This window comes from Kogia breviceps, chromosome 16 (genome assembly GCF_026419965.1).
Source record: "Kogia breviceps isolate mKogBre1 chromosome 16, mKogBre1 haplotype 1, whole genome shotgun sequence".
NCBI lineage: Eukaryota > Metazoa > Chordata > Mammalia > Artiodactyla > Physeteridae > Kogia > Kogia breviceps.
In genome coordinates this window covers 78398997-78422715 of record NC_081325.1, presented here as the reverse complement: position 1 = coordinate 78422715, position 23719 = coordinate 78398997, and the positions used below count along the sequence as shown (strand labels likewise).

General features: G+C 52.9%; 1 protein-coding gene and 1 long non-coding RNA gene across 8 annotated transcripts in view; one reads left to right on the top strand and one right to left on the bottom strand.

The window, feature by feature from the left end:
- Nucleotides 1-18842, top strand: part of LOC136792825 (uncharacterized) — an 84994-nt gene extending 66152 nt beyond the window's left edge. Inside the window, exon 7 of the long non-coding RNA XR_010837299.1 lies at nucleotides 18833-18842. This is a non-coding gene — a long non-coding RNA (uncharacterized lncRNA). The remainder of the gene's footprint in view (nucleotides 1-18832) is intronic.
- Nucleotides 1-23719, bottom strand: part of ATP11A (ATPase phospholipid transporting 11A) — a 115049-nt gene that overhangs the window by 18804 nt on the left and 72526 nt on the right. For all 7 annotated transcript variants that reach the window (XM_067016862.1, XM_059041558.2, XM_067016863.1 and 4 more), the window contains exons 9-20: nucleotides 22283-22347; nucleotides 21533-21614; nucleotides 19932-20082; nucleotides 18359-18556; nucleotides 16987-17145; nucleotides 15506-15669; nucleotides 13745-13816; nucleotides 12620-12693; nucleotides 8347-8450; nucleotides 3692-3873; nucleotides 1497-1748; nucleotides 195-369 (exon numbers count right to left, since the gene is read on the bottom strand). In XM_067016862.1, the coding sequence (XP_066872963.1) occupies nucleotides 195-369; nucleotides 1497-1748; nucleotides 3692-3873; nucleotides 8347-8450; nucleotides 12620-12693; nucleotides 13745-13816; nucleotides 15506-15669; nucleotides 16987-17145; nucleotides 18359-18556; nucleotides 19932-20082; nucleotides 21533-21614; nucleotides 22283-22347 (1678 nt within the window). The remainder of the gene's footprint in view (nucleotides 1-194; nucleotides 370-1496; nucleotides 1749-3691; nucleotides 3874-8346; nucleotides 8451-12619; nucleotides 12694-13744; nucleotides 13817-15505; nucleotides 15670-16986; nucleotides 17146-18358; nucleotides 18557-19931; nucleotides 20083-21532; nucleotides 21615-22282; nucleotides 22348-23719) is intronic.

Here is a 23719-nt window from a genome sequence, read left to right as displayed (position 1 = left end):
TCAACGCCTACTAATCGCAGCGGGCAAAGTCAGTCTCACATTTCAAGTCCTATCATTTTGCTTCCATTTTTAAAAGGAGGTGCTTTGCTAGATTTAAAGAAAAACCCCAGAGGCTGTACGGGCTCATGAATGGCTCTCACTCCGTAATCCCCTTCCCCCCGGGATCCCTAGCTGGTTCCTGGCGGGCGGCGGACCTGGGCCTTCTGCAGGGGCGCCATCCGGCAGCAGAGCACCGCGCTGCAGTTCCGGCAGATGTCCAGGAAGAGCTGCCGGTAGTTGCTGGAGCTCCCGTCCTCACGTGGCTTCATTATCAAGGACAGCGCGGCGCCATCAATAATTAAACCGTAGTCCTGCATATCGGCTGAGAGTCTGTCAGATCATACAAACCAGAGAAATTACTCAATAACTAAATCCACAGATTTGAGAAGACTGTATACTTTTGGGGGATATCTATAGATGCTACACATTCAGGATCAAGGATTAAGAAACTGGTTTTTCTTGTTTTGTCAATAATAATAGTCTCTAGATTAGTGGCTGTGAGGCCTTTGTTTAAAATTGTGTGTGAATTAAACTTTCTCATTTCACTGAGGCAAAGCAAACAACGGTTGCAACTGTGGATTCCTGGGCGTGTTCTGGTACTTCTTGACAACAGAAGGAGAGCATTTATCCCCCTATCGAAGAGATCGGCCTTCATTCCCGAACTGCTTGGCTACCTCAGCCAACCACAGTCTTTATTGTTACAACTAATACCTCTGTGCTACTCTGCCCGGGTGACCTGACTTGGAAAGAACATGGTCGTAATATTTCTCTTTGCTGGGTTTCAAAATTACAAGGAATATCTCTAATCCCCAAAAGGAGTTCTGCAGATAAGGCAAAGGGAAATATCGTTGTACTATTTATAAGTGAATAATTTTAAATTCACATATGATTAGAGACCTGCCTTTGCTTTACCTAAGTTAATGAAAATTTGAAATGATTCAAATGAAATCTAATCTTAGATCATGCATCTAATACCAGCAAGGACAGCATTGATAAAATGTGAATAAACTGGTGAATATTCTTGGAAAAAACAACTGTTGGGCATACACTGTTTTGTCTTAATCGACAAACGACCATGCATTATTCATGTCTCCCTCCTGCTCTGGCAGATGCCCTGAGGAATCCACGATGCAGCCCCCAAGTGTCATAGAAGTAGATAGGAATCACCCCATGCACGATATTTTGTAAATCCATGAATCAAGTCTCTTTGCATCCTCAGCCAGCAGTCTGCAAGTGAGCACGCGCGCACACACACACACACACACACACACACACACACACACAGCTCTGATGCAAAAAGGCGTGTCACAGTTGCTAAAGAGAAATAGCTCTGGTCATGGTCCCGACCACGGCATGCTGTTAGAGGCCAGAGGACAGGACCGCGTCCGCACAAGGGAGCTGAGGCCACGGCCCTGCCCACGGAGCTCGCCCAGTCCCTCCGCAAACGTCCCGCCTACCCTGAGAAGTTGTCGCGGGTCAGGCTGGCGCCGCAGTGCAGGACGGTCTTGCTCAGCTCGAAGAGCACGTCGTGCAGACTCTGTTCCTCCAGCCTCTTGGTGGTGACCTCGAGCAGCTGCGTGTTCCTGCGGAAGAGCTTGCAGGCGTAGCAGGCAGCGGCCGCTGTCTCCATCTTGTCGCCCGTGAGCACCCACACCTTGACGCCTGCCTTTTGCAGGGCCTCGATGGTGTCGGCCGCCTTCTCCTGCAGCCTGGGGGCGGGGCGGGGCGCGGCACGCGTCAGCGTGGACGCAGCAAGCCAAAGTGTAGCATTCCAAGAGCTTGTGATCTGCTACACTGTTTCCCTTCTCTGCCCCCAAATTAAAAAGCACGGCACGCACGCGTCAGCGTGGACGCAGCAAGCCAAAGTGTAGCATTCCAAGAGCTTGTGATCTGCTACACTGTTTCCCTTTTTTGCCCCCAAATTAAAAAGCAAGACACACACGCGTCAGCGTGGACGCAGCAAGCCAAAGTGTAGCATTCCAAGAGCTTGTGATCTGCTACACTGTTTCCCTTTTTTGACCCCAAATTAAAAAGCACCGCGGGGCTGGCTCGTGATTTACTGTGAAGGACCTGAAGCTGGTTACAGCTGTGTATTAACCTTTTACAGCAGAACACTTCCTAATACCAGAAAATCCACAGGGATAAAATATTAAGGAACAAAATGGCATCTTGTACAAGTAACAGCTGCCGAGCACACAGTTTTCTGCCCGGTGGGACTTGCTCCCTAGAGAGGATTTTACGCTATTATAAGAAGGCCCATCATAACCACCAACCAAAAAAGTCTTAACCAGGGAGAAACGGGATCTGCAGAACAGGTGACACTCACCACCTTTTCTTTGTGCATAAACTGTTCTAATTTTGCCACGAATCAAACTGGAGCCCAGGTCCCCATAAAGAACGTGCAACGCCAGTCGTGGCCCTGGGACTGGCTGCTGGTCATCACGGGCTCGGCCCGCGTCACGTGCCGCGGGAAGCACTGCCTGCGACGTTTTGTCTTTGCCAAAACCTTACAGGGTGAGGACTGTGTTAGGATCCTGGTCTACGTGTCGCAAACCCAAAGCTTGCAGAGGTCACAGAACATGTCTGAGGATAAACGGTGCTCTTGATCTTGGTCAGGCTGTCTTGCCATCTGTGGAAGTCTGGCATCAAAACCATGTCTGCCTCGTTTGGGGGCCTGCCGTGCTTTCTAGATTTTAGAGCCTTAGTTTTTGATAGATGTGTGTCCCTGATGTACTGTATTTCTGTCCAGTGCTGAGTGAAAGGAAAGGAAAGGATCTGGATTCTGACTGGAACCATCTGGTTAGATTCTGGGATAAACTTCCTAGGTGAAGTCTGGAGAGGATATAATCCTACTATTCTAGAGACAGAAAAAACCATCTCCCATTTCATTCTTTTTTGCAAAAAGCAAACCGAGGCCCAGAGTGGTCTGTAAAGATGTTGGCTAGAGATTTTAAAGAAAGAATTTGTAATCAAATATCATCACTTCCACCCCTCCCCGCGCCCCCATCGCCGGGGATGTACTCTCAATGTCCTGAGGTGTGCCAGCTCCCCGCCGGGTGCATTAACTCCCAGGACCCCCGTGAGGGTCCTCGGCTCTGCAGGCGAGGATCACTCCGCCCTTAAGAGCCTTCCCTTCTCCCGGATTCCTCCAAGGACCCAGGAATTTTACCAGCGATTATTGTCAGTTTTTGCAATATTCTACTTCATTATTTTAAATTCCTTCAATGAGTGACGATAAAAACACTGAGAATGTTAAGATCTAAAATGTTTACACTTGTATCTGGAAAGAACTAGTGACAAATTTAGGCACAGATTAGTTATTGATTTCATTCTAAAGAATAATTGAACAACACAGCCTTGTAGCTTGACTATTCATAATACGGTGTGAAAATGCTGACCATTTCTGGTTTCTTCTGGGGAAGTGTGACTTTCGGGCCTTTTATTCGTGGAAAGTCAAACAGCACAACAGCACAGCCTGACCCCCTGTGCTATTACCCCAGGCAACCAAGCGGCCTGCCCCGTCCTGACGCGTGAACGCGGTCACCGGGTGCGGCTGACACCGGCTGTGCGGCTCCTCCCGAAGCGCCCCCGTAGCCCCTGCTATCCCACTGCAACATTATTATTTCTGAAGACAAGCACAGTGAGCCTTTACCGATCCTCCACGGCCGTAGCACCGAGCAGGATAAGGTCTTTCTCTATTTGCTCATAGGCTTCTGCTAATTTCCTTTCCCGATCTTGAAGCGCCACTTTGGCAGCCTGCAGCAGCTTATAGATGCCTTCATATTCTTCCTGGATGAGCCTTTTGTAGGCGACGCACAAGGTCCGAAGCCCCTCCTGCAGAACACAAAGCAGCACGGAACGTGAACTTGAGGGTCACATTGCTGAATATCACTTCGCAAAGCTTTCCTGACACCCCTCTCCAGCTAGAGAGGCTAACCGGAGAACGAGAAACCAACCCGCCCTCAAAGGGCTGCTCATCTGCAACTGAAGCATATCCACCTTAAATATACACAATCATGGTAGATGATAAAGTTTTCAAACTCGTAAGCGTGGGAATACAAAATATAAACCAGGGCCGTCGAAAGATAAGACTTTGTTCTTTTATTTTGACAAGTGAAGAGTTAACCTTTTGTACAATAGCAATTTGCAATTTATAGTAAATGTCAAGTGCTATTTCTTTTTTTTTTTTTTTTTTTTTGGCCACACCACGTGGCATTTGGGAACTTAGTTCCCTGACCAGGGACTGAACCCACGCCCCCTGCAGTGGAAGCTCAAAGTCTTAACCACTGGACCGCCAGGGAAGTCCCATCAAGTGTTATTTCTAAAGTGACGCTTTAGGTGGGGAGTTTGTGCAACACTCTGATCTTATCTGGGTCTCACTGAAGGAAAACCACACGGTTATTGATCAAACCTATCGGGTCCACAGGAGAGTAAAATAAGAACCTAAGACTAACTCTGGATGTCAGGGCGCACAGTGCAAGCACACCAGCCGGGAGGGCACCAGGAAACTGGGCTCTCGGAGGCACCACACAGAGCGCTTGCACTCCGTCAACAGACGTTTCCTTCGGTCACGATGAAGCAACCATCACAATGGCCTGACTGGCGACCTTGGATGAGCCCCTTCTGCTTCCCTTGTTCCTTCAGCCCCAACTCTACGGAACCCCTGAAATGAGCCAGCGTCTCCTACATCATCAGTCCAAATTCTGGGAGAACACTGGGTTCTAAGATTTTAAGGTTTTCCACTGTATGAATTCTAATGTCCCATAACTCTCAGGGAAGGCTTCACATATTTCGTATTTTCTCCGACCTCCAGATATAGCCGAAGGACGCGATCACGGTCGGGTTAACAGCTGCTCTTGTCCCTCGGAGCTCTCGGAAGCCTGAAGGCGGGAAGGGAGCCCCCGGGAAGGAGCAGGACCAAAGCAGCATCTGTGTGTCCGACACCCTGGGAAGGCTCTGAGCTCCGTGACCGCCCACCATCCAGATGCCGAGCCCCGTCACAGGGGAACAAGCAAGCGCGCTCGCCTCCCTCTGAGAAGGCAGGTCCCTCTCCACCCCTGAGCCGTGAAAGCAGCGACGTTGTTCCCCTGCATCCTTCCCGGGTCCGCCGCCCGCTCACTTCGCTGCCCTCCTGACTGTCTGCCTCCTTTGCGGGGTGGGAGCTCTCAGGCCGCTGGCACTGTCTTACTTCACCCCCCACTCCTTGGCACACAGTAATAACTCAGTAACTTCTGCTAAAAAAAGTAAGTGGTTGAAGTTGGATCAGAAGCATCCATGGTGATCAAGTTACAGATCAGAGACATGAACTCGAACTACGGAACGGATCCTCTGACTTCTCCTAAGAAGTGAAACGCACAGGATATATGACTTCATTCTCATGCCAGGAAAACTGCACGATAAGAAAGAGGTTTTACGAGGATAGTAATTCAGAGCTGGTGTGAACGGTCAGCAGAAATTCAGAAATAAATAGAACCTCGTTTTTAAAAGCAGCTATGGGACGTCCCCTTGTGGAAACATGGAGTAGAAATACTTTTCTCTATTCTTCCTGTGAAGTATTACTGAAACCCTGGCCACTGTATATAAAACGATACTGATATACAAACAAAGCCAGACTAATACACCACAAGGAAAGAAAATTACAGAACATCATCCCTTACAAACATAGATGCAAAAACCCGCAACAAAATTGCAATAAACGGAATCTAACAGTATGTCTGAAAGATTATATACATGACCAAGAGGGATTTATCCCAGCGATGCAAGGGTGATTCAACATATGAAAACCAATGTAATATATGACATAAATAGAACAAAGGAGAAAAACTCACATGATCATCTCAATAGGTGCAAAAAAAGCATCTGACAAAACACAACACCTTTTCATGATAAAACCACTCAGTAAACTAGGATAGAAGGGAACTTCCTCAACCTGATAAAAGCCATATATGAAAACTCATAGCTAGCATCATACTCAGTGGGGAAAGATTGAAAACTTTCTCCCTAAGATCAGGAACAAGACAAGGATGGCTGCCTTTGCCAGTTCTATTCAACATGGTACCAGAAGTCTTAACCAGAGCAATCAGGCAAGAAAAAAAAGGTATCAAGGTGGAAAGGAAGAAATAAAGTTATTTCTGTTCTTAGATGATAGAATCTTTTATGTAGAAAACTCTAAGGATTCCACCACCACCAAAAAAAAAAAAAAATTGTTGGAACTAAAAGACGAATTCAGTAAAGGTGCAGAATACAAAGTCAACATACAAAAAGCAGTTGCATTTCTACACACTAAGTATGAACAATCCCAAAAGGAAATTAAGAAAACAATTCCATTTACAATAGCATCAAAAAGAATAAAATACCCAAGAATGAGTTAAACCATGGAGGTGAAAGATTCATAGACTGAAAACCACAATATGTTGCTGAAAGAAATCATAGAAGATCTAAGTAAATGGAAAGGTATCCTGTGTTCATAGGTTGCAAGACTTAATATCCACAATGACAACACCACCCAAAGTGATCTACAGGTTCGGAACAACCCCTATCAAAACTCCACTGGCACTTCTTGTGGGAATGGGAAAACCCACCCTAAAATTCACGTGGAATCTCAAGCGACTCAGAGTCGACCACAGTCTTGTAAAAGAAGAACGAGGCTGGAGGACGGACTCACGTTTCCTGGTTCCAAAACTCACCGGAAAGGGACAAGTAACCAGAACGGTGTGGTCCCAGCGTAAAGACAGACACAGACCCACGGAGCAGAGCTGAGAGCTCAAAAATGAACAGTTGTACATGTGGCCCAACGATTTTTGACAAGGAGGCCAAGACCATCCAAAAGGGAAAGAACAGTCTTGTTCAACCGATGGTGCTGACACAAGCAGCCATCCATATGTGGAAGAGTGACGCTGCACCCTTACCTGTCCCCCCCCCACAAAATTAACTCTAAATGGATCAAAGACCTGAATATAAGTGCTGCATTATAAAACGCTCAGAAAAAAGAAAAAAACATCGGGACAAATTATGATCTTGGATTTGACAACAGTTTCTTAAATATGACACTAAAAGCACAGGCCACAACAAAAAAATAAATTGGACTTGATTAAAATTAAAAACTTTTGTGCATCAAAGGATACTATCAAGAGAGTGATAGACAACCTGAAGACTGGGAGAAAATATCTGCAATTCATACATCTGATAAGGTGTTAGTATTCAGAATATATAAAGAACTACGATTCAACAAGAAAAAAAACCTGATTAAAAAATGGGCAAGGGCTTCCCTGGTGGCGCAGTGGTTGAGAGTCCGCCTGCCGATGCAGGGGACACGGGTTCGTGCCCCGGTCCAGGAAGATCCCACGTGCCGCGGAGCGGCTGGGCCCATGAGCCATGGCCGCTGGGCCTGCGCGTCCGGAGCCTGTGCTCCGCGGCGGGAGAGGCCACAACAGTGAGAGGCCCGCGTACCGCAAAAAAAAAAAAAAAGAAAAATGGGCAAAAAACCTGAAATAGCATTTCTGCAAAGAAGAAACACAAATGGTCACTAAGCACATAAAAAGGTGCTTAGCATCTTCCGTCATTAGGGAAATGCAAATAAAAGCCATGATGAGTTACCACTTCACACCTAATCAGGGTGACTACAGTTAACAAAAATGGAAAATAACAAGTGTTGGCAAGGATGTGGAGGAACTGAAACCTTCACGCACTGCGGGTGGGGATGTGAAACGGTGCAGCCTCTGGGGAAGGGTCTGGCATTTCCTTAAAAAGTGAAACATCGGAATTACCAGGTGACCCAGCCATCCCACTCCTAGGAACACAATCAAAGGAACTCAGACAGATACAAGCGCACCCACGTTCACAGCAGCATTGTTCCCAGTGGCCAAGAGGTGGAAACAACCCAAGTGCCAGCAACAGATGACGGGTAGACGCAGTGTGGCACATGTAGCGCGTGCACACGATGGAATATTCTTCAGCCGCGAAAAGGAATGAAGCTCTGACGGTGTAAGAGCTCGGATGAGCCCAGAGCAGATGAGCACTCACTCCAGAACAACACGTGAGAAGAAAGCCAAACAGGCCACGAGGGAGAAAGCAGTAAGCGCCCATCACCGGAAGTCCTCAGGATCGAGACCGACTTTCTTCAGGACCGTCACAATATGTGCTTGTCACTCTGGACGCCCCCACCCCCGACACCAGCGGAGGGCTGCGGAGGGTGGGGCCCGCCCAAGGGCACGTGGCCAGGCTTCCCGCGGCGCGCGCACGTGGCACCCGGCGGGGACGCGCCCCCCGCGAGGGAGGAGAGGCGTGAGGCCGCCGCCCGCATCTCACCACTGCGTTGCGCTCCACTCTGGATCGGATCTGGTCCACTTTGCCTTCTATCACTCGGGGAAATATTGAGGAATCTGCTCCTTTGCAAAACAGATAAATTTCTCCTAGAAAACGAGCAAAGAAGATTGTCATTGAATCACTCTATGGGGAAGATTAGATTATTTTTCAAATGATGCTTTTATTAAAAACCAAACCAGGGACACCGGCGCTGAGACTGTGGTGGAGATGTCGGCGGGCCCGATAACCTGTAAGAGCAGGAAAACGTCAAAGCTACAGATCCCTCCAAAGCCTCGTTTTATTCCCACAAGGCCAGAATCTCAGGAAAGTCAGGAACCAGGAGCAAAACTGGCTCCTGGGCGTCCTTCCTCCTCTGTCACTTCCGCCTGCTCCCTGGCAAGGCTCGGGGCCAGGGACGGGTACGGACGCAGAGGGCGTGGCCTCTGCTGGGACACCGGGCGTGACCAAGACTGACAGTGACGAGAAGCATCTGTCGAAGGATTCTCCCCACACCTACTGCCCCGGTCACTTCACACGTCTCAGGGCTGGGGGTGCACGCTCCTCCCGCCTCAAGGTGAAGGGTTTTCCCTTCCAGACGGGTCGGGAAGCTCTCGGCTCGGACAAAAGTGCGGGTGCCCGCGCTGACCCACAGGCCGCTGGCACCGGGGCTCCTCTTTCTCGAGGACTCTTCTGGCCTGCAAACCACGTGGCTCTCTGCTGCAGAAGCACCGAGGGGCTTGTCACAGCGGCTGCAGGGCCGGAGAGGGGGCACTGCCGCTGGCACCGGGCTCTGTTCAGCACTTGTCATCAGACAGAAATCACGCGCACCGAGCCCCGGCCTGGGGTGGGTCCCTGGAAGCCCAAGACGCTGACGGCCCGCGGGAAGGAAACCCGGGAGCCAAACCCAGGGCACCAGGAGGGGCTGGGAGGAGGGGGCACGGTGCTGGGGCGAGGGCTGGGCAGCCCAGAACCGGTGGTCCACACGGGGATCTGGACAAGGGCCCGTGAACTCAGGGGTAGCATCGGAGCCCACCGTGGCTCTGTCCTTGGTCCCAGGAAGAACTATCTTCTGCAACATACGGAGAGAAACACTTAAAACACGGCCCGGTTCACGCTCACGGAAGTCCTGGAATTAAACCCAGGGCAACGTCAACCTACGGCCAGGAAGGATGGCGTCTGCAGTGTGTGTCGCAGGCATGCGGAGGGGACGCGTGGGGCTGAGCTGGGAAGGAAGCGGCAGCACGGCCGCCGCCCCCGGTGGGAATCTGAGCAGTGAGTCCGATCCCCAGGAGATGCCCGCACACCCTCGGGCCGTGACCCAAGAGTCCTGGTCACATGCCCGCCAGCCTGACGGCAGAATCCGTGCCCGGAGCCAGCCGTGACTTCTAGGCAATGCTTGTACGCACGGCGTCAGATATGGGATAAAACAAGTTTTGTGGTCCAGACAATTCTGAGTGGTGATACCTTCCTGAACAGTAATTCTTTTTCTAGAAAAACCACAGATGACTCCAAGTAATGGCCTGTGAATGACTTAAATTTTCTACAGTCTCAACCTGTCATCCCTCTGTACCCGCCGTAGACGTGGGACGTGTTCAGCCTAAAGACTTGGTCAAGCAGAGCCTCTGACGTGAACACATCTGGAGTGGAAGGCAACATTTAACTTGCAAAGGACAAGAGCAGAGAGTATTGGGCCCCAGCTGTAGACCTGCTTTTCCAGTTTGTAAACGAATAAGAAGTTAGAACTCCAGAGGGGTGCAAACACACAGGTGAGGTGACCGTGGCCCACGCCAAGCGCGTGGGACCTGGGGGGCTCCACGGCTGCAGGGGCTTCTCGGGGAGAATCCTCAGAAGCTCAAGGCTGCAGGGGCTCTGGTCTCCGTCCTGCCCACGAGGCTGTAAACCAGTGCCTTTAGGGTCATCTCCGGGGAGGTATCACTACTTAGAGAACCACTTGTTTAGTTAAATATTCAACATCTCTGAGAATTCACTGCTGCCTCGCGGGGTTCTGGTGGCCCGGCCTCTCCCCTCCAGGAAGGGGTTTCTAACGGCGCGGATGTCGAGGATGTGAGTCCTTCACGTGACCCAGCTCCTGCCCCAGGCTGAGCCACGTTTTGTGGGAAGTGTCGCTGTTTGTGAAGACCCCACGGTCCACACCTCGGTCCCAGCGCCGTGCCGGGGCGGGTCAGGAGAACGTGCAGAGGGGGCAGAAGACGGGCTGTGACCAGCTGACGCGTTGCTTCCCGAGGCTGTGGCCCCGACTGCCGGTTCCCGGGCTGTCTCAAGCACGATTCACGTTTGGATTGGGGAAAGCCACGCGAGAGAAAGACTGACGGTGTGACCTTGCGTGGTTGAACGCCTTCATCCTGGAGGGACCCCAGCGCTGGCCGGCGCACAGCAGAGGGCAGCACCCGCCCAGGGGACTCGTCTGCAAACGTGACGGGCCGTGTGCTTCCCGTGTCCTGCTGCCCCTGCGGCCACGTGTTCGGGGCGGCATTTACGTAAAGACTTGATGTCCACGGCGCTCACGGGTGCAAGGCTTGTTGGTGGAGCCGTCACGTCTGACAGCCTGCTTCGGAGGCGAGGGAGCCACGAGGATCCGGCTCTGAGACGCCCAAGTGCTCCAGCTCACGGAGCGCGGTTCACAGGGTCTGGCTGAGAGACGGGCCTTCAGCAACCTCCCGATGTCCTCAACCGGCTTGGGAGACAAAATAAGGCATTTCCGGTCCCATCGAAAGAGGCTCCCGCTGCCCTGTTAAGGGAAGTCACTTGGAGGAAACGAAATCCGCTCGACCTGAGTGTGTTAGGACACTGCTGACGTAGAGCTCTCCAGGGCATACTTTACGCTGAGTCTGTTTAGGTTCAGGGCGGCAGCTTTGTTTGGTTGCTCTCCAGGCAAGTTTCCAAAGAGAAAAACATAGCCTAGTGCGGTCTAGTTTTCAGAAACAAAAAAGAGTAAGATGCCACGTCTCTTGGTAAGATGCCACTTGAAAACACGTTAGTAAACTGAACCCAGCAGCACTCACTGAACACTCAGCAGTGCTGTGCTGGACACACTGTTGAGAAAGTATGGCTCTGCATTCAGACATGTGCAGCCCGCGAGGGCAGAAGGAAACCAGGAAGGCTTCCTACAGGTGGCTGCGGAGGTGTCCTGGGAGAGCCGCCCATGAGTAAGAGGGCCTCCCGGTGGAAAAGCCCTGCCAGGTGGAGGGCCTCCCAGTGGAAAAGTCTACACCCGATAGAGGGACTCTAAGTGGAAAAGTCCAGACCAGGTAGAGGACCTCCGAGTGGAAAAGTCTACACCAGGTAGAGAGCCTCCAGGTGGAACAGCTCTCCCAGGTAGAGGGCCCTCCAGGTGGAAAAGCCCTGCCAGGTAGAGGGCCTCCAGGTGGAAAAGCCCTTCCAGGTAGAGGGCCTCCAGGTGGAAAATTCTATGCTAGGTAGAGGGCCTCCAGGTGGAAAAGTCTACACTAGGTAGAGGGCCTTCAGGTGGAAAAGCCCTGCCAGGTAGAGGGTCTCCAGGTGGAAAAGCCCTGAAAGGTAGAGGTCCTCCAGGTGGACAAGTCTACGCCAGGTAGAGGGCCTCCAGGTGGAAAAGCCCTGCCAGGTGGAGGGCCTCCAGGTGGAAAAGTCTATGCCAGGTGGAGGGCCTCCAGGTGGAAAACCTCTCCCAGGTAGAGGGCCTCCAGGTGGACAAGTCTATGCCAGGTGGAGGGCCTCCAGGTGGAAAAGTCTACGCCAGGTGGAGGGCCTCCAGGTGGCAAAGTCTACGCCAGGTGGAGGGCCTCCAGGTGGAAAAGCCCGGTGGTGTGCCTTGGGGGGCGGCCTGGGAAGGAAAGCCGGGAGGCAGCTCAGGGCCTCCATAGAAGAGCTGGAGGAGCAGCTACCTGTTTCCATCAAGGACCCGAGCCCAGGAGGCCCGGCACGGACTGCAAGCACAGGAGGGCTTGAGAAGGGCGCGGTCGCAGGTGCCTGGGCAGGGCCTGCAGGTGGGGACCCAGGAGACAGGCTGCGGTGCGGTAAACTGGGCGGAGTTTATAGCCCCGGGGATGAGTCGCAGGACTTTCCCTCGAGGGAAAAACCAAAGGTGACTAAACCTCAGCCTAAGATGCTTGGGGACAAACGGGGCCTGAGGTTGAGGACTTAGTGTTCGTTTATCCATGTTTTTAAAAAAGAGGATCAACAGTTAAATCCTTAAAGCTCCTATAGAATTTAGGCATCAGAGTAAAACACAGTCACACTGTATCATTTAAGAGACCAAAAGGAAAGAAATTTCTACCTGTAGCAGACTTGACAATTACACTCATTCTCCTTCTTACTGAGTCAAAGCTCAAAATTTCCAGCAATTCGAACCTGAAAAAGAGATTGAAAACTTGCTTTGACCATCATCCGGCTCCACGTGTCGTCACACCGGGGGGACTATCGCGACCCTCCCGTGGGCTTCAGGGTCCCTAAAAGAGCAAGGGGGCGTCAGCCCAGGTGGCTGTGAGGCTGCACCGGCCCCGCTGGCCTGCAAGCTGGCCCCCGGGGGTCCCGGAGCACCAAGGGCGCCCTCACCTGCCTTTCCAGCTGGAAACCAGAAGCCGGACGGCAATGGCACTGCCCTCCCAGGGGTGACCCCACGGCGCCCAGAGGCCCCGAGCGCTTGCGGGAGGAGCCCCAGCTGACCTGGCGGGCCTCGGGCCCGGCAGCCATCCTGGAGTCGAGGGGCTCACCGCCTCCACAACCTGGGAGTCTATTTTTCTTAAGAGCAAAAACGTAAAATCCAGCTCTTTTGAGACCAGCACCACCAAATCTTACATTCTTTACCACGTGTGCCGTACCCAAAACTGCCCATTGATGTTTATTTATCAAGGGAAGATGGATGACCCCATCCCCCGAGGCAAAATCAAAACATGCCACTTGTCTCTGGGAGCAGCGGTTTTAGACTAGATGGTCCCCAAGAGTCGATGTGGAAAGTGAAACGTCTGCCGTGCATCTGGTCCCTCCAAGGCTACGGCCCAGCGTTTCTATAGGACCCCGTCCTCCACGGCCTGGGAGCCTGCTCGGAGAACACAGGATTCCAGGGCCACTCCCGGGGGAAGGGCTTACGTTGGCCCTCTCGTGGGGAGTCAGAGCTCGGCCCTGGGGGTGTCAGAACATGCTAGAAGCTTTGTCAACTCCTGCAGTAAAACTGACAATGTGTGGCTTAACCCCAGCCTGTCTGAGGGCACACCACCACCCCACCTCTCCTCTAACCGTCCAACTCAACTTCTCCAGGTGCTTCGGTGACATTCTTGGGGTTGTTACTGAGAAGAGGGAGAATGAGTGTGGGAAGGAGTACAGAGAATTGGGTATCTTCTCCAGTGAAGGAGCTCTGTAAGGACCATCCTGTCCTACCATCCCAAGCAGGCAGGGTTCTCACCTCTCAATGTCATTGTCCCTGTTCTGGAGCTCCATGTAATTGTCCTTCAGCCTCAGGTACCTGAAGCCCAGTCTGCAGAGGAGAAGACGCACCTGGGAGTTAACGTGGATCCTGACGGGCCTCTTTCATAGCACGTTTCCATTGTGCGCTCTGGGAGAGCGCTCCTTTTGAAAAAGAAATGCTTCCAGAAAAACAGAGGCTGCAAAAACTGCATTGTAAAGTGGCGAAATAATAGCGCTGTGTCTCGGAACCTTCTCCGAGAGCCCAGGGAGTGTCGGCTCACCCGACCGTCTGGCGCACCACACGCCCTCAGCTGCCTTCTTACGGGCCGGTATGGACGGCAGCACGTCTGAGGATTGGTCCCTGTCTCCACTGACCAGAGGGGCTGCTTAGAGGTTGCTTACCTACCATGTCAGAATTGGAAGCACTCTGGGAGCCCATCGGTCTCCAGGCAGACGCTCCATTTTACTGATGAGGAAACCACAGCCCCGTCCAACCAACGGGCCACGGGGCACGTCATCTGTAAGGCCCCCTCCTGCACCAGCGCGCGTGAGGGCTCTGCCCACGCGGGCCCGGGCTGGGGCGGCAGGGAGCAAACGGGCCCGGCTTCTGGACTCGAGGAGCTTCCAGGACGTGGAGGTGGAGACATACACTCACACGGCAACAGCCCTAACCGTACTAGGAAGACACTATGGGACCATGGGGACAGGGTCCCGCCGACCTGGCAGGAGCTGACAGGCTGAAGGAGAGGCTGCTTGAAGGTTGATCTCTATGACTGAATGTGCCTTCATTCCCGAGCACTCGTTTTCCAAGGAGAGAGAAATCTCGATTCAAGAACTCTCACCTACGTAAGTGTGAATTTGTACATCGAATAAAGGTCTGTGGCGACACAATTACATACCTGATGTCACTTTCAAATTGCATGGGAAAAACACATAGTTTGGCCAACAACAAAAACAGGGTTCCAATTAGAGGAGAGGTGCCTGGTGCCCACTCACTAAGGCAGCCAAAGGGGAAGGAGAGCATGGCCTTTACATCGAAAGATAGCTGATTTACAATATGGTTGTAGTTTCAGTTGTACAGCACTGCAGTTCGGTTCTTTTTGCAGATTATATTCCATTACAAGTTACTATAAAATATTGCGTTAGTTCCCTGTGCTGTACAGTATAAATCCTGCACCTTCAGTATTAAATCAGGGCCATAAGCTGTGAGAATGGAAAAACATTTCCCTGACGAAAATTATGCCATGTGTCTGGAAAAAAGTATTTTTCCAAGTGTTTGCTTACAACCCCGTGTCATGAGGCAGCAAAAACTCCCAATAACAAGATCTCGAAGGAGGTGGAGTTAGCACAATAGGACACATGGGAAGTGAGCAGTGAGAGAACCCCAGCACCCAGCATCACCCTTTCCATGCTGTGTGACTTTGGGGAAGTTGCTTGATATCTCTGGGTGTCAATTCTCTAGGATGGATGAGGAAGACCTGTCATAAAGGGATTCTCAGACTGCTGGCATCTTTAAAAGGCTGTGACTATTTGGAATGGCCTCTAACTAATTTACTGCAGAAGTTAGCAGGAAAAACCACCCCCTGAGACAGCAGGAGGGACCCGCGTGCACCGCTGTGGGAATCGGGGAAGCCCTGAGCACAGGGGCAGTGACCGCCCCCTCAGCAGAACAGGCCAGACGCAGGACGCTTCCAGGACGAGCCCGTGGTCGGGGTGGAGAAGCCCCGCACCCCCCTCGCATCCGGGACCAGAGACGCACCTCTGGATGCCTTCGACCAGAGCCACCTCGTCCGGCGAGGACGAGATGTATGCGCAGCGCTTCCCTGAATCCGGCGACTTCCTGGGTCCGTCCACCTCGTCGTCGTCCTTCACCTGGATGGTGTGGCACAGACAGATGGCCCGGAAAAACAGCTCTTCCTGCTCCTGCGAATGCAGCACAAACCCACAGCTCTGTGGCACATCCGCTCAGCACAAAGGGGTCAAACAGAAGACGGTAAACAACAACGCCGGGCCTGCAGCCCTGGGGGTCAGGGAGTCCTAGTTCCACCTCTGGCGGTGGCAGCGGAGTCTGGCCGCCTTTCCTCCGCTCTCGCGGTCCAGACAAAGACGGACATGGACCTCAGGGAGGCAGTGGGTTCAAGGCCGCAAGAAGAGACGGGCCTGCGATCCCTGGCTTCCCAGAAGCTGTCCCGCGCCCTGGGGTGCGACCGAGACTGAGGGGGCCAAGGAGGGCTGGGCTGGCCTCGCGTGGGCCAGGTGGGCAGCTGAGGCAGGTGGGAGGCCCTGCAAGGCCACAGACCACCTGGCCTCCCCCGACGCTCGGGGGGGAAGAGGCCGTTTCTGTTCCACCAGAGGCACACACGCACCGGCTCTCAAAAGGCCGCGGAAGCACAGCTGACTCCGGCCACCTCAGTCCCCTGGGGCTCCATGGAGGCTCTGCAGACACCAAAGCTTCCGGAACGGTCTCCGGGGCACCCGTCGCCAAGGGTCATGGCCCTCCTGGAGGGGGTGAGACCTGGAGCCACAGAACTAGTGTGTGTGTGTGTGTGTGTGTGTGTGTGTGTGTGTGTGTGTGTAGTGTATGTGAACACGTGTGTGCCTTGTGTGTCTGTGTGCAGGCATGTGTCCGTGTCTGTGTGTGAGTGTGTGTCTATGTGTAAGCACGTGTGTGCCTTGTGTATCTGTGTGCAGGTGTGTGTCTATGTCTGAGCATGTGTGTGCCTTGTGTGTCTGTGTGGTGTGTGTCTGCATGTGCCTTATGTGTGTGCAGGTGTGCGTACGTGTCTGTGTGTCTGTGTGCAGATGTGTCTGTGTCTGTGAGCACGTGTGTGCCTGTGTCTGTGTGTCTATGTGTGTCTGTGAGCACACGTGCCTGTGTCTGTGTGCGAGTGTGTGTCTGTGAGCACGTGTGTGCGCCTGTGTCTGTGAGCACGTGTGGGCCCGTGTCTCTGTGTGTGTGTCTCTGTGTCCATGTATGAGCACTCATGGTCTGCAGGGCCCCCTACTCGGAGCCCACGGTTTCGCTACGTGGTGACACAGCTGCCCCGGCCCTGATGAGACGGCCAGATGCCCCTGGGGACGCCTGTGCAGACGGGGACACTCACAGCTCTTCTCCCACAAGTCGCCAGAGGGCAGCATCTGTCCTGAGCCCCAGGACGGGAGGTGCCCCCGGTCCCTCGCATGACCCACCCGCGGACAGGTGGGAGCAGAGGATGCACAGCCAGGAGCGTGGCCACCTACCCGCCCGCCGGCGCCCGGGGAGGCGTCGATCATGTCGACGGCGGCCTCTCCGTTGCAGATGGCGTTCGGCGCGTACACGTGGCCCCCCACACAGCACTCCTTGAACTCCATGTTGTTCTCGGTGAGCGTGCCCGTCTTGTCCGTGAACACGTACTCCACCTGCAGACATGGCTCGGCTGGGAGCTGCGGCCCCTCGAGGGCCCTCAGACCCCCCAAGGCAGGCTCGTCCGAATGAAGCCACTTCGAGGCTTTCACCCAACTGTGCTGCCACCCCCGCCCGAAGCTCCGTGCGTGCGAGCGTCCCGACGCAGCCTGGCCCCGGGGGCCGAGGGGGTACTTCCTACACTTTTCTCCTTCGGTCTCATGGAGAGACAGAGACGCGGTAGGGGTTGGGGGCTTGGTCCTGGATCCGATCTGACCAGAAAATCAAGGGTACAGGTGGGATGAGCTTATCCCATACGGCCTGGGAGGTCCAAGCCTGCAGCATCGTTTAAGGGCTGGAAGGTGACAGAATTCAAACAAGTCACGGGACAAAAATCTCCAATAGAAAACTGCGGCAAGTGTGAAAACTACATGGAGTTTTAAACCCTGGATCTCGATGAACTGAAGGAAGGTGGGGATCCCGGACCCCGCGGGCACCTCGTGAGCTGTGGGGGGCACGGGTCCCCCCCGAGCCCCCGCCGCCAGCTATCGGAGACCCGTGGGCCAGGGAGCCGCTGGAGGGTCCCGGCGAGTCCACGCTCTACCCATCCTGCTGGGCTCCCGCGCGGGGGCCCCCACCCACACGCGCCGTCCGCGGGACACGCTGCAGGGCGGGTACCCGTTAGTACGCCCACTTTACAGGTCAAGAGCTGCCAGTGCAGAGCCCAGGCCGCGAGCCGTCAGCCTGGAGCAGGAGTTCAGTGGAGGGGTTCGGAGCTCTTTACACCGCGAGACTGAAACTCAGGTCTCACGCTGCCCTCCCTGGCAATGATGACCGGGGCCGCGAGGGCCGAGGAGACGGGACGGGAGGGCCGAGGGCAGCCCCGTGAGCGAGCTCACTGCTAACCCTCCCCTGAGACCCAGAATCAGCACCACTTAAAAAGGCCACGGAAGAGCCTATGGCAGCGAGTTAACGTGATGAACCTGCATAATCCGTAAACCCCAAAGCACCCCGCACTGTCACACAGAGTTAAAAAGCCACTCGCGGCCGTCTTTCACCAGGTATAGTTTGTATCTCTGTGCGTGAGCTGAAATGGAAACGTTCCCATCTGACCATCCTGATGATCTGCCTGCGTGATAAGAACCACACGCAGCTTCTAGAGACCTGGGGACGTAAAAGAGAGGGGCTCGACGGCCAGCCAGCGAGAGAAGATAATTCGGGAGACCTGACCTGTCCGAGCTCCTCGTTTAAATCCGAGGTGTTCACCAGAGGCCCTTCCCCCGTTGCCTCGTCAAACATCTCTTCGTCCCAGGCGATGAAGTAGGAGCCGAGGAACTTCTGCATCTCCACGGTGACGTACATGGACACGGGGATGATGTAGTTGAAGAGAACCATGAAGGCCAGGAAGTCCGTGAAGGCTCTGAGAAGCTAAGAGAAGGCGGGGTGACCCCACGTGCCGCCCGCCAGCATCACGGCGGCTCACAGCTCAGAGCCAGTCAGCACAGCTGAACAAGGGCTGTCTTTAAACCAAGCGCTTCGAACCCCAAGGTAAAGACCACTGGGGCGGTGGGGGCCGTCGGCTTTGTCTCCTGCACCCGACTTCAGCGCCGTGGCGGGCCCGGGACAGGGGCTGCCCGACATCTGTACTGCTGGGGGGTGGGGGGCGTGAGGGGGGATTAGGTCACTTGTGAGTCACACTCAGAGGCGGCGGGGAGCAGGGGCTGGGTCTCCAGCTGAGAGCCCGCAGGACGCTGTATACTGTGATTATGGCAAGTTCCCCTCGAGAGTCTGACAAACGACCGAATTTAGGGGTCTGTACGAATGGTGTTTCTGTATAGTTTTATCCTTATTTCTGAGCCATTTGTCTCATGGGAGGCCGGACTGAACACAGGAAGGAAGTGGGGGCAGGTTGGGATCTGCACACGGCCCCTGCTCTGAGCTGAGGGGATCCAGGTCTGGGTTTGCACACCGCTCAGGTGGACGCGGTAGGCCCAGCCAGAAGACTGTACTGCTTGAAGTAGAGGACATTTCATCAAATTAACACGCTGGTTTGGGGAAAAACATTTTTGATAAATGAGCAACGGAGCAAAAATCCCCCTACGTAAAAATGAAACCAATTCTTATTGTAATTTCCCATCATTGAGATGTGCCTTTTATTCATCTATTACCTAATTAGGGACCGTGTATCTCACTAATAAGCAGCTACTCAGCCCCTCTTATAATACAGGTCACCGCGCTGAGTTTTAGGTGTTTAAGGTGTGTCCTTATGAATCTAGGATGGAAGCCGATACCTTTTCAGACTTGACTATTCAAATAGCCAAAGAAGGAAGCTCAACCAGTGTCCACAACTGTGGGGCCGGGGGCGAGGGCAGGCAGCTGACACCTTCACTGTCAATGAGCGCGTCTACCGCAAAGATTTCCTCTACCTTCAATATCAATGAGCGCGTCTATACCGCAAAGATTTCCTCTACCTTCACTATCAATGAGCGCGTCTATACCACAAAGATTTCCTCTACCTTCACTATCAATGAGCGTGTCTATACCACAAAGATTTCCTCTACCTTCACTATCAATGAGCGCATCTATACCACAAAGATTTCCTCTACCTTCACTATCAATGAGCGCGTCTATACCACAAAGATTTCCTCTACCTTCACTATCAATGAGCGCGTCTATACCACAAAGATTTCCTCTACCTTCACTATCAATGAGCGCGTCTATACCGCAAAGATTTCCTCAACCTAGACCTCATCCGGTCTCCCCACGTTTCCACAGCGAAAGCCTGCAGAGCCCCTTTCCGTACCAGGTTCCTCTGTCTCTCCGCCTCTGTCTTCTGGTTGTACCACGGCTCATCTTGGAACGGCTTGCTCTGCCACACGTACTTCATGACGGTGTTAATCAGCGCTTTGCTGATCAGGATGCAGAGGTACACAATGAGGAACACATTCATTGACCTGAAACACAAGACAGCGGTGGTGACTTGGCGCCCAGTCCCCGCGGAATCCTGAGCTGTGCGTTGCCTTTCTCACAAACGTCAGCACAGACATGCTGTGAACAGACAGGAACAGCACAACACCAGGTTTTGAAGGACCCCCGGAGGAGCTGTCACGGTAAAAGTGGAAACGCAAGCTCGTCTATGACTGAGTACACTCCGTGAGCACTGGCGTGTGCTCTGGGGCCACCAGGGCAGGTGCTGAGGGCCAGGAGCTCCAACACACGGGAGGGCACAGCCTTGCCCACAGGGCTTCTGCATGGTTTAGGGCTCTTCTTAATTCAAAGAATACCCAGAAATCAATTTCTTCTACCATGCAGCATCAGCCAGTGAGTTCCAAACCTGGAGATTATCACCACGAACGAAGGGAGGATGGAGGGAGGGAGCGAATGCCCTCCACATAGGAAAAGTGCTGAATCCTTAGCCGGTATCTTAGGAGCTTATGAAGAAGCTTTGATTTTCCAATATCTATTTCTGAAACCAATTTGCCAATGCAGACATCTGGAAACTAAACATTCTTCTTTAATAAGAACCAGCTGTCCGGGCTTCCCTGGTGGCGCAGTGGTTGGGGGTCCGCCCGCCGATGCAGGGGACGCGGGTTTGTGCCCCGGTCCGGGAGGATCCCACGTGCCGCGGAGCGGCCAGGACCGTGAGCCTTGGCCGCTGCGCGTCCGGAGCCTGTGCTCCGCGGCAGGAGGGGCCACAACAGTGAGAGGCCTGCGTACCGCAAAAAAAAAAAAAAAAAAAAAAAAGAACCAACTGTCCAAGTTCACATCTGATGCAGCCACAGATGTACAGAGACCCAGGATCACATTTCAAGGTCGACTTGCCAGGGGCAGACAGACGATGCCTCAACAGTCTCCCCACAAATCACCCAGGAGCCCTTTATTACACAACATGTGGACACTCAGTTGTACACTTCAAGTCAAGGACACACTTTTTAGCGAGAGGCAAAGAAGACATCATTCTGGGCGGGCCATGCTTTCTTACAAATTCAACTGTGTCCTTGACTTATTATCGGGATTTTACCATTTAATGAAAAGAAGACTGTTCCCTCTGCGAATGCTTTCCTCACTGAACCCGTATCAGAAAAGTGACTGAACTTTCACTTTTTCATGAAATGGCGGGAGGAGATGCTGGGCACCCACAACTGACCTTGACCCAGAACTCCAGGTGTCCACGCACGGGCGGGAGCCTGCAGACGTGGCTGAGCGTGCGTGGCCATTTACGTCCCCACAAAGTAAGACTGTCAATCTAAGGTCTAAATAACCCGCTTGACTACCCATCAGATCCCATGAGGGAGTCGCTAGTAGGTCTAAGAGGAAGACGGTTCCCCATCTGCGGGGGTTTGCGACAGCGGGAAGCCACGGATGGGCTTTTACGTGTTTCGGATCATGGGGCACTCAGCTTACTTTTCGACAGCAGATCGCTTCTGGGATTTTGACTGATAATTCAGCGCCATCTTGGTTTCCATGCCCGTATAAATAGCAACACCTATAAAGTACACACGGCAGATGTCAGAACTATACCACAACTGTGTCCCGCTCCACATCGTAAAGTACGCGCAGCTACGATACACATGAAATTTTGGACAAAACGGATCGTATTTTAAATGTTTCTAGGCAAGCTAGCTGTTCATAAAAAGTCACACAGGATTCTTTTGACCAAAGGAATGCTTTTCTTTTCCTGCATAAAGAGCAACCTGCACTTTTTTTTAAGTTCAGATTTTAACGTACTGAGTTTTCCAACAACTGGACACATTTGTATATTTATAAGTTGTTTCAGTTAAAACATAAAAAGAAACCCACCAGAAGTGGGAAATACTAGCAAAAAAATACAGCCATTAAAGGAAATTTCTTGCAGAACTACACTGTGTGAACCGTTTCATAGATATTAAGTTTACGTTTGAGTCAGAAACTACAGGCACTTAATTTGCAAGCAACACTCCCAGGTGTCACGGCTCTGCGGATTGCGGTCATACGCGGTGACTGGTTTTCTTAGTGAGGAAAATTACCGCGGCCATAAATCCACAGCCCCTCAAAGCACAAAGAGACGCTTTCACGGTACGCTTTCATCCGTAGTTAAATCTACGGATTTTAACTGCTTAATGGGTCCTTGGTTTTGGAAGCTATTATTAATAATTCACTAACGAAAACATTTACCGAAGATTTTCTCAGTGTTCTTTAGCGTGGCTCCTCTAAGAAGCAAGTTTTCCGATCCTAATGGCCTGTAAAGATAAGGATGACCAGAAACAAGGCGATGGAGAAAGCGGGTCGGCACGAAAAGATGGAGAAGCAGCTCACGGGCTCCACACAGTTTGTTCTAAGAGGAGACCGTCTCAGTGTAGATCTGCTTGTGCTTGGACTAGGAAAGCTAGCCGGGCCCATGTAAAAGCACGTGCTCTTTTCCTGGGGGGGCGGGAAGAACCTGTCTGCGGGGAGATCCCGGAAGAGTCAGCTCCTCCAGGGCCCCAGCCCTGCCCCAGCCCCACTGGGCCGCACCCCAAGGCTTTAAACGCGCTCCACTGGCGACAGCGAGGGTGCTGGGGCCCCCACAGGTGCCATGAGCAGCCCCGGGGCACTAGTCAGAAGTGCCACTCGAGGGACCAACCGGAAACCCGCCCCTAACAGGCTTCACGTCGGAGGCCTGAGGCACCGGGGACCCCAAGCGGTGCCTGCGCCTCACTCAGCTGTTTCTACCGCACCCTCGGGGGTTTCGGGTACACAGTCGTGCTTGCAGGGAAGAAGGCTATGAGGCCCTGCGTGGCATTTTCAAGCACTGCATCAAGCCCCAAAGGCCCCCGAATGCTGGCGGCCTGGAAGCCTGGGGCGATCCAGGTACTGCTGCAGGGGCAAACGCAGCGACCGAGGAATTTAGAAACCATTCATGTAAAAACAAGCACTCTGGACCCAACAGTGAGCAGCAGGCAGACGCTCTGCCTTCAGGGGCTCGTGGTCCAGTGGCCCCTCTGTTGACCCAGTAATAATTTCTTCCTGTTTCCCAAGAGTAGAAGGGGAATAAGAATTCAGATTCACTAAGTTTGCCATTTACAATATTCTCCTGATCTTCTTCGGAGGGTAAAGGGAAAGAGTTGATTTGGGGTAAAGGGAAAGATTGGCTAAAGCTTGCTTTTCACTTTGTCGGCATTTAATTTCCCTTTACCATGGAAGGTTGAGAATCCACTGAACGTGATGGGCTCAAATGCGTTCAGCATACTTAGCTGACCCAGCTCAGGACCACATCAGGCTGAAGATGAGAAAGAGGGGCTGCCCAGCGGGGTGTGCTGGCAGGGACCCCCCGCCCCCGACCCGACGGGCCCACCCAGGGCTGTCCCATGGCCTCAGGGTGTGTCCCCCAGCCTCACAGCCACGCGGGACAGGCGCCCGGCTGCACGCGTGCCGTCTGCTTGTGTTACAAGTACTGTCAGCCTCTGTTAGCAAACACTTATGACAGCTCATGTCCAAGGCGTTTATGGAAATAAATGGCCCCTTTATAAAGTGTCTCTGGGGAGAGTCTGAAAATAATTTACTTCAAAACGTACTTCACTTCTAGTTTGGACAGGAAGATGAAGGGGTATCACCCCAGCAAGACTGGGAGCT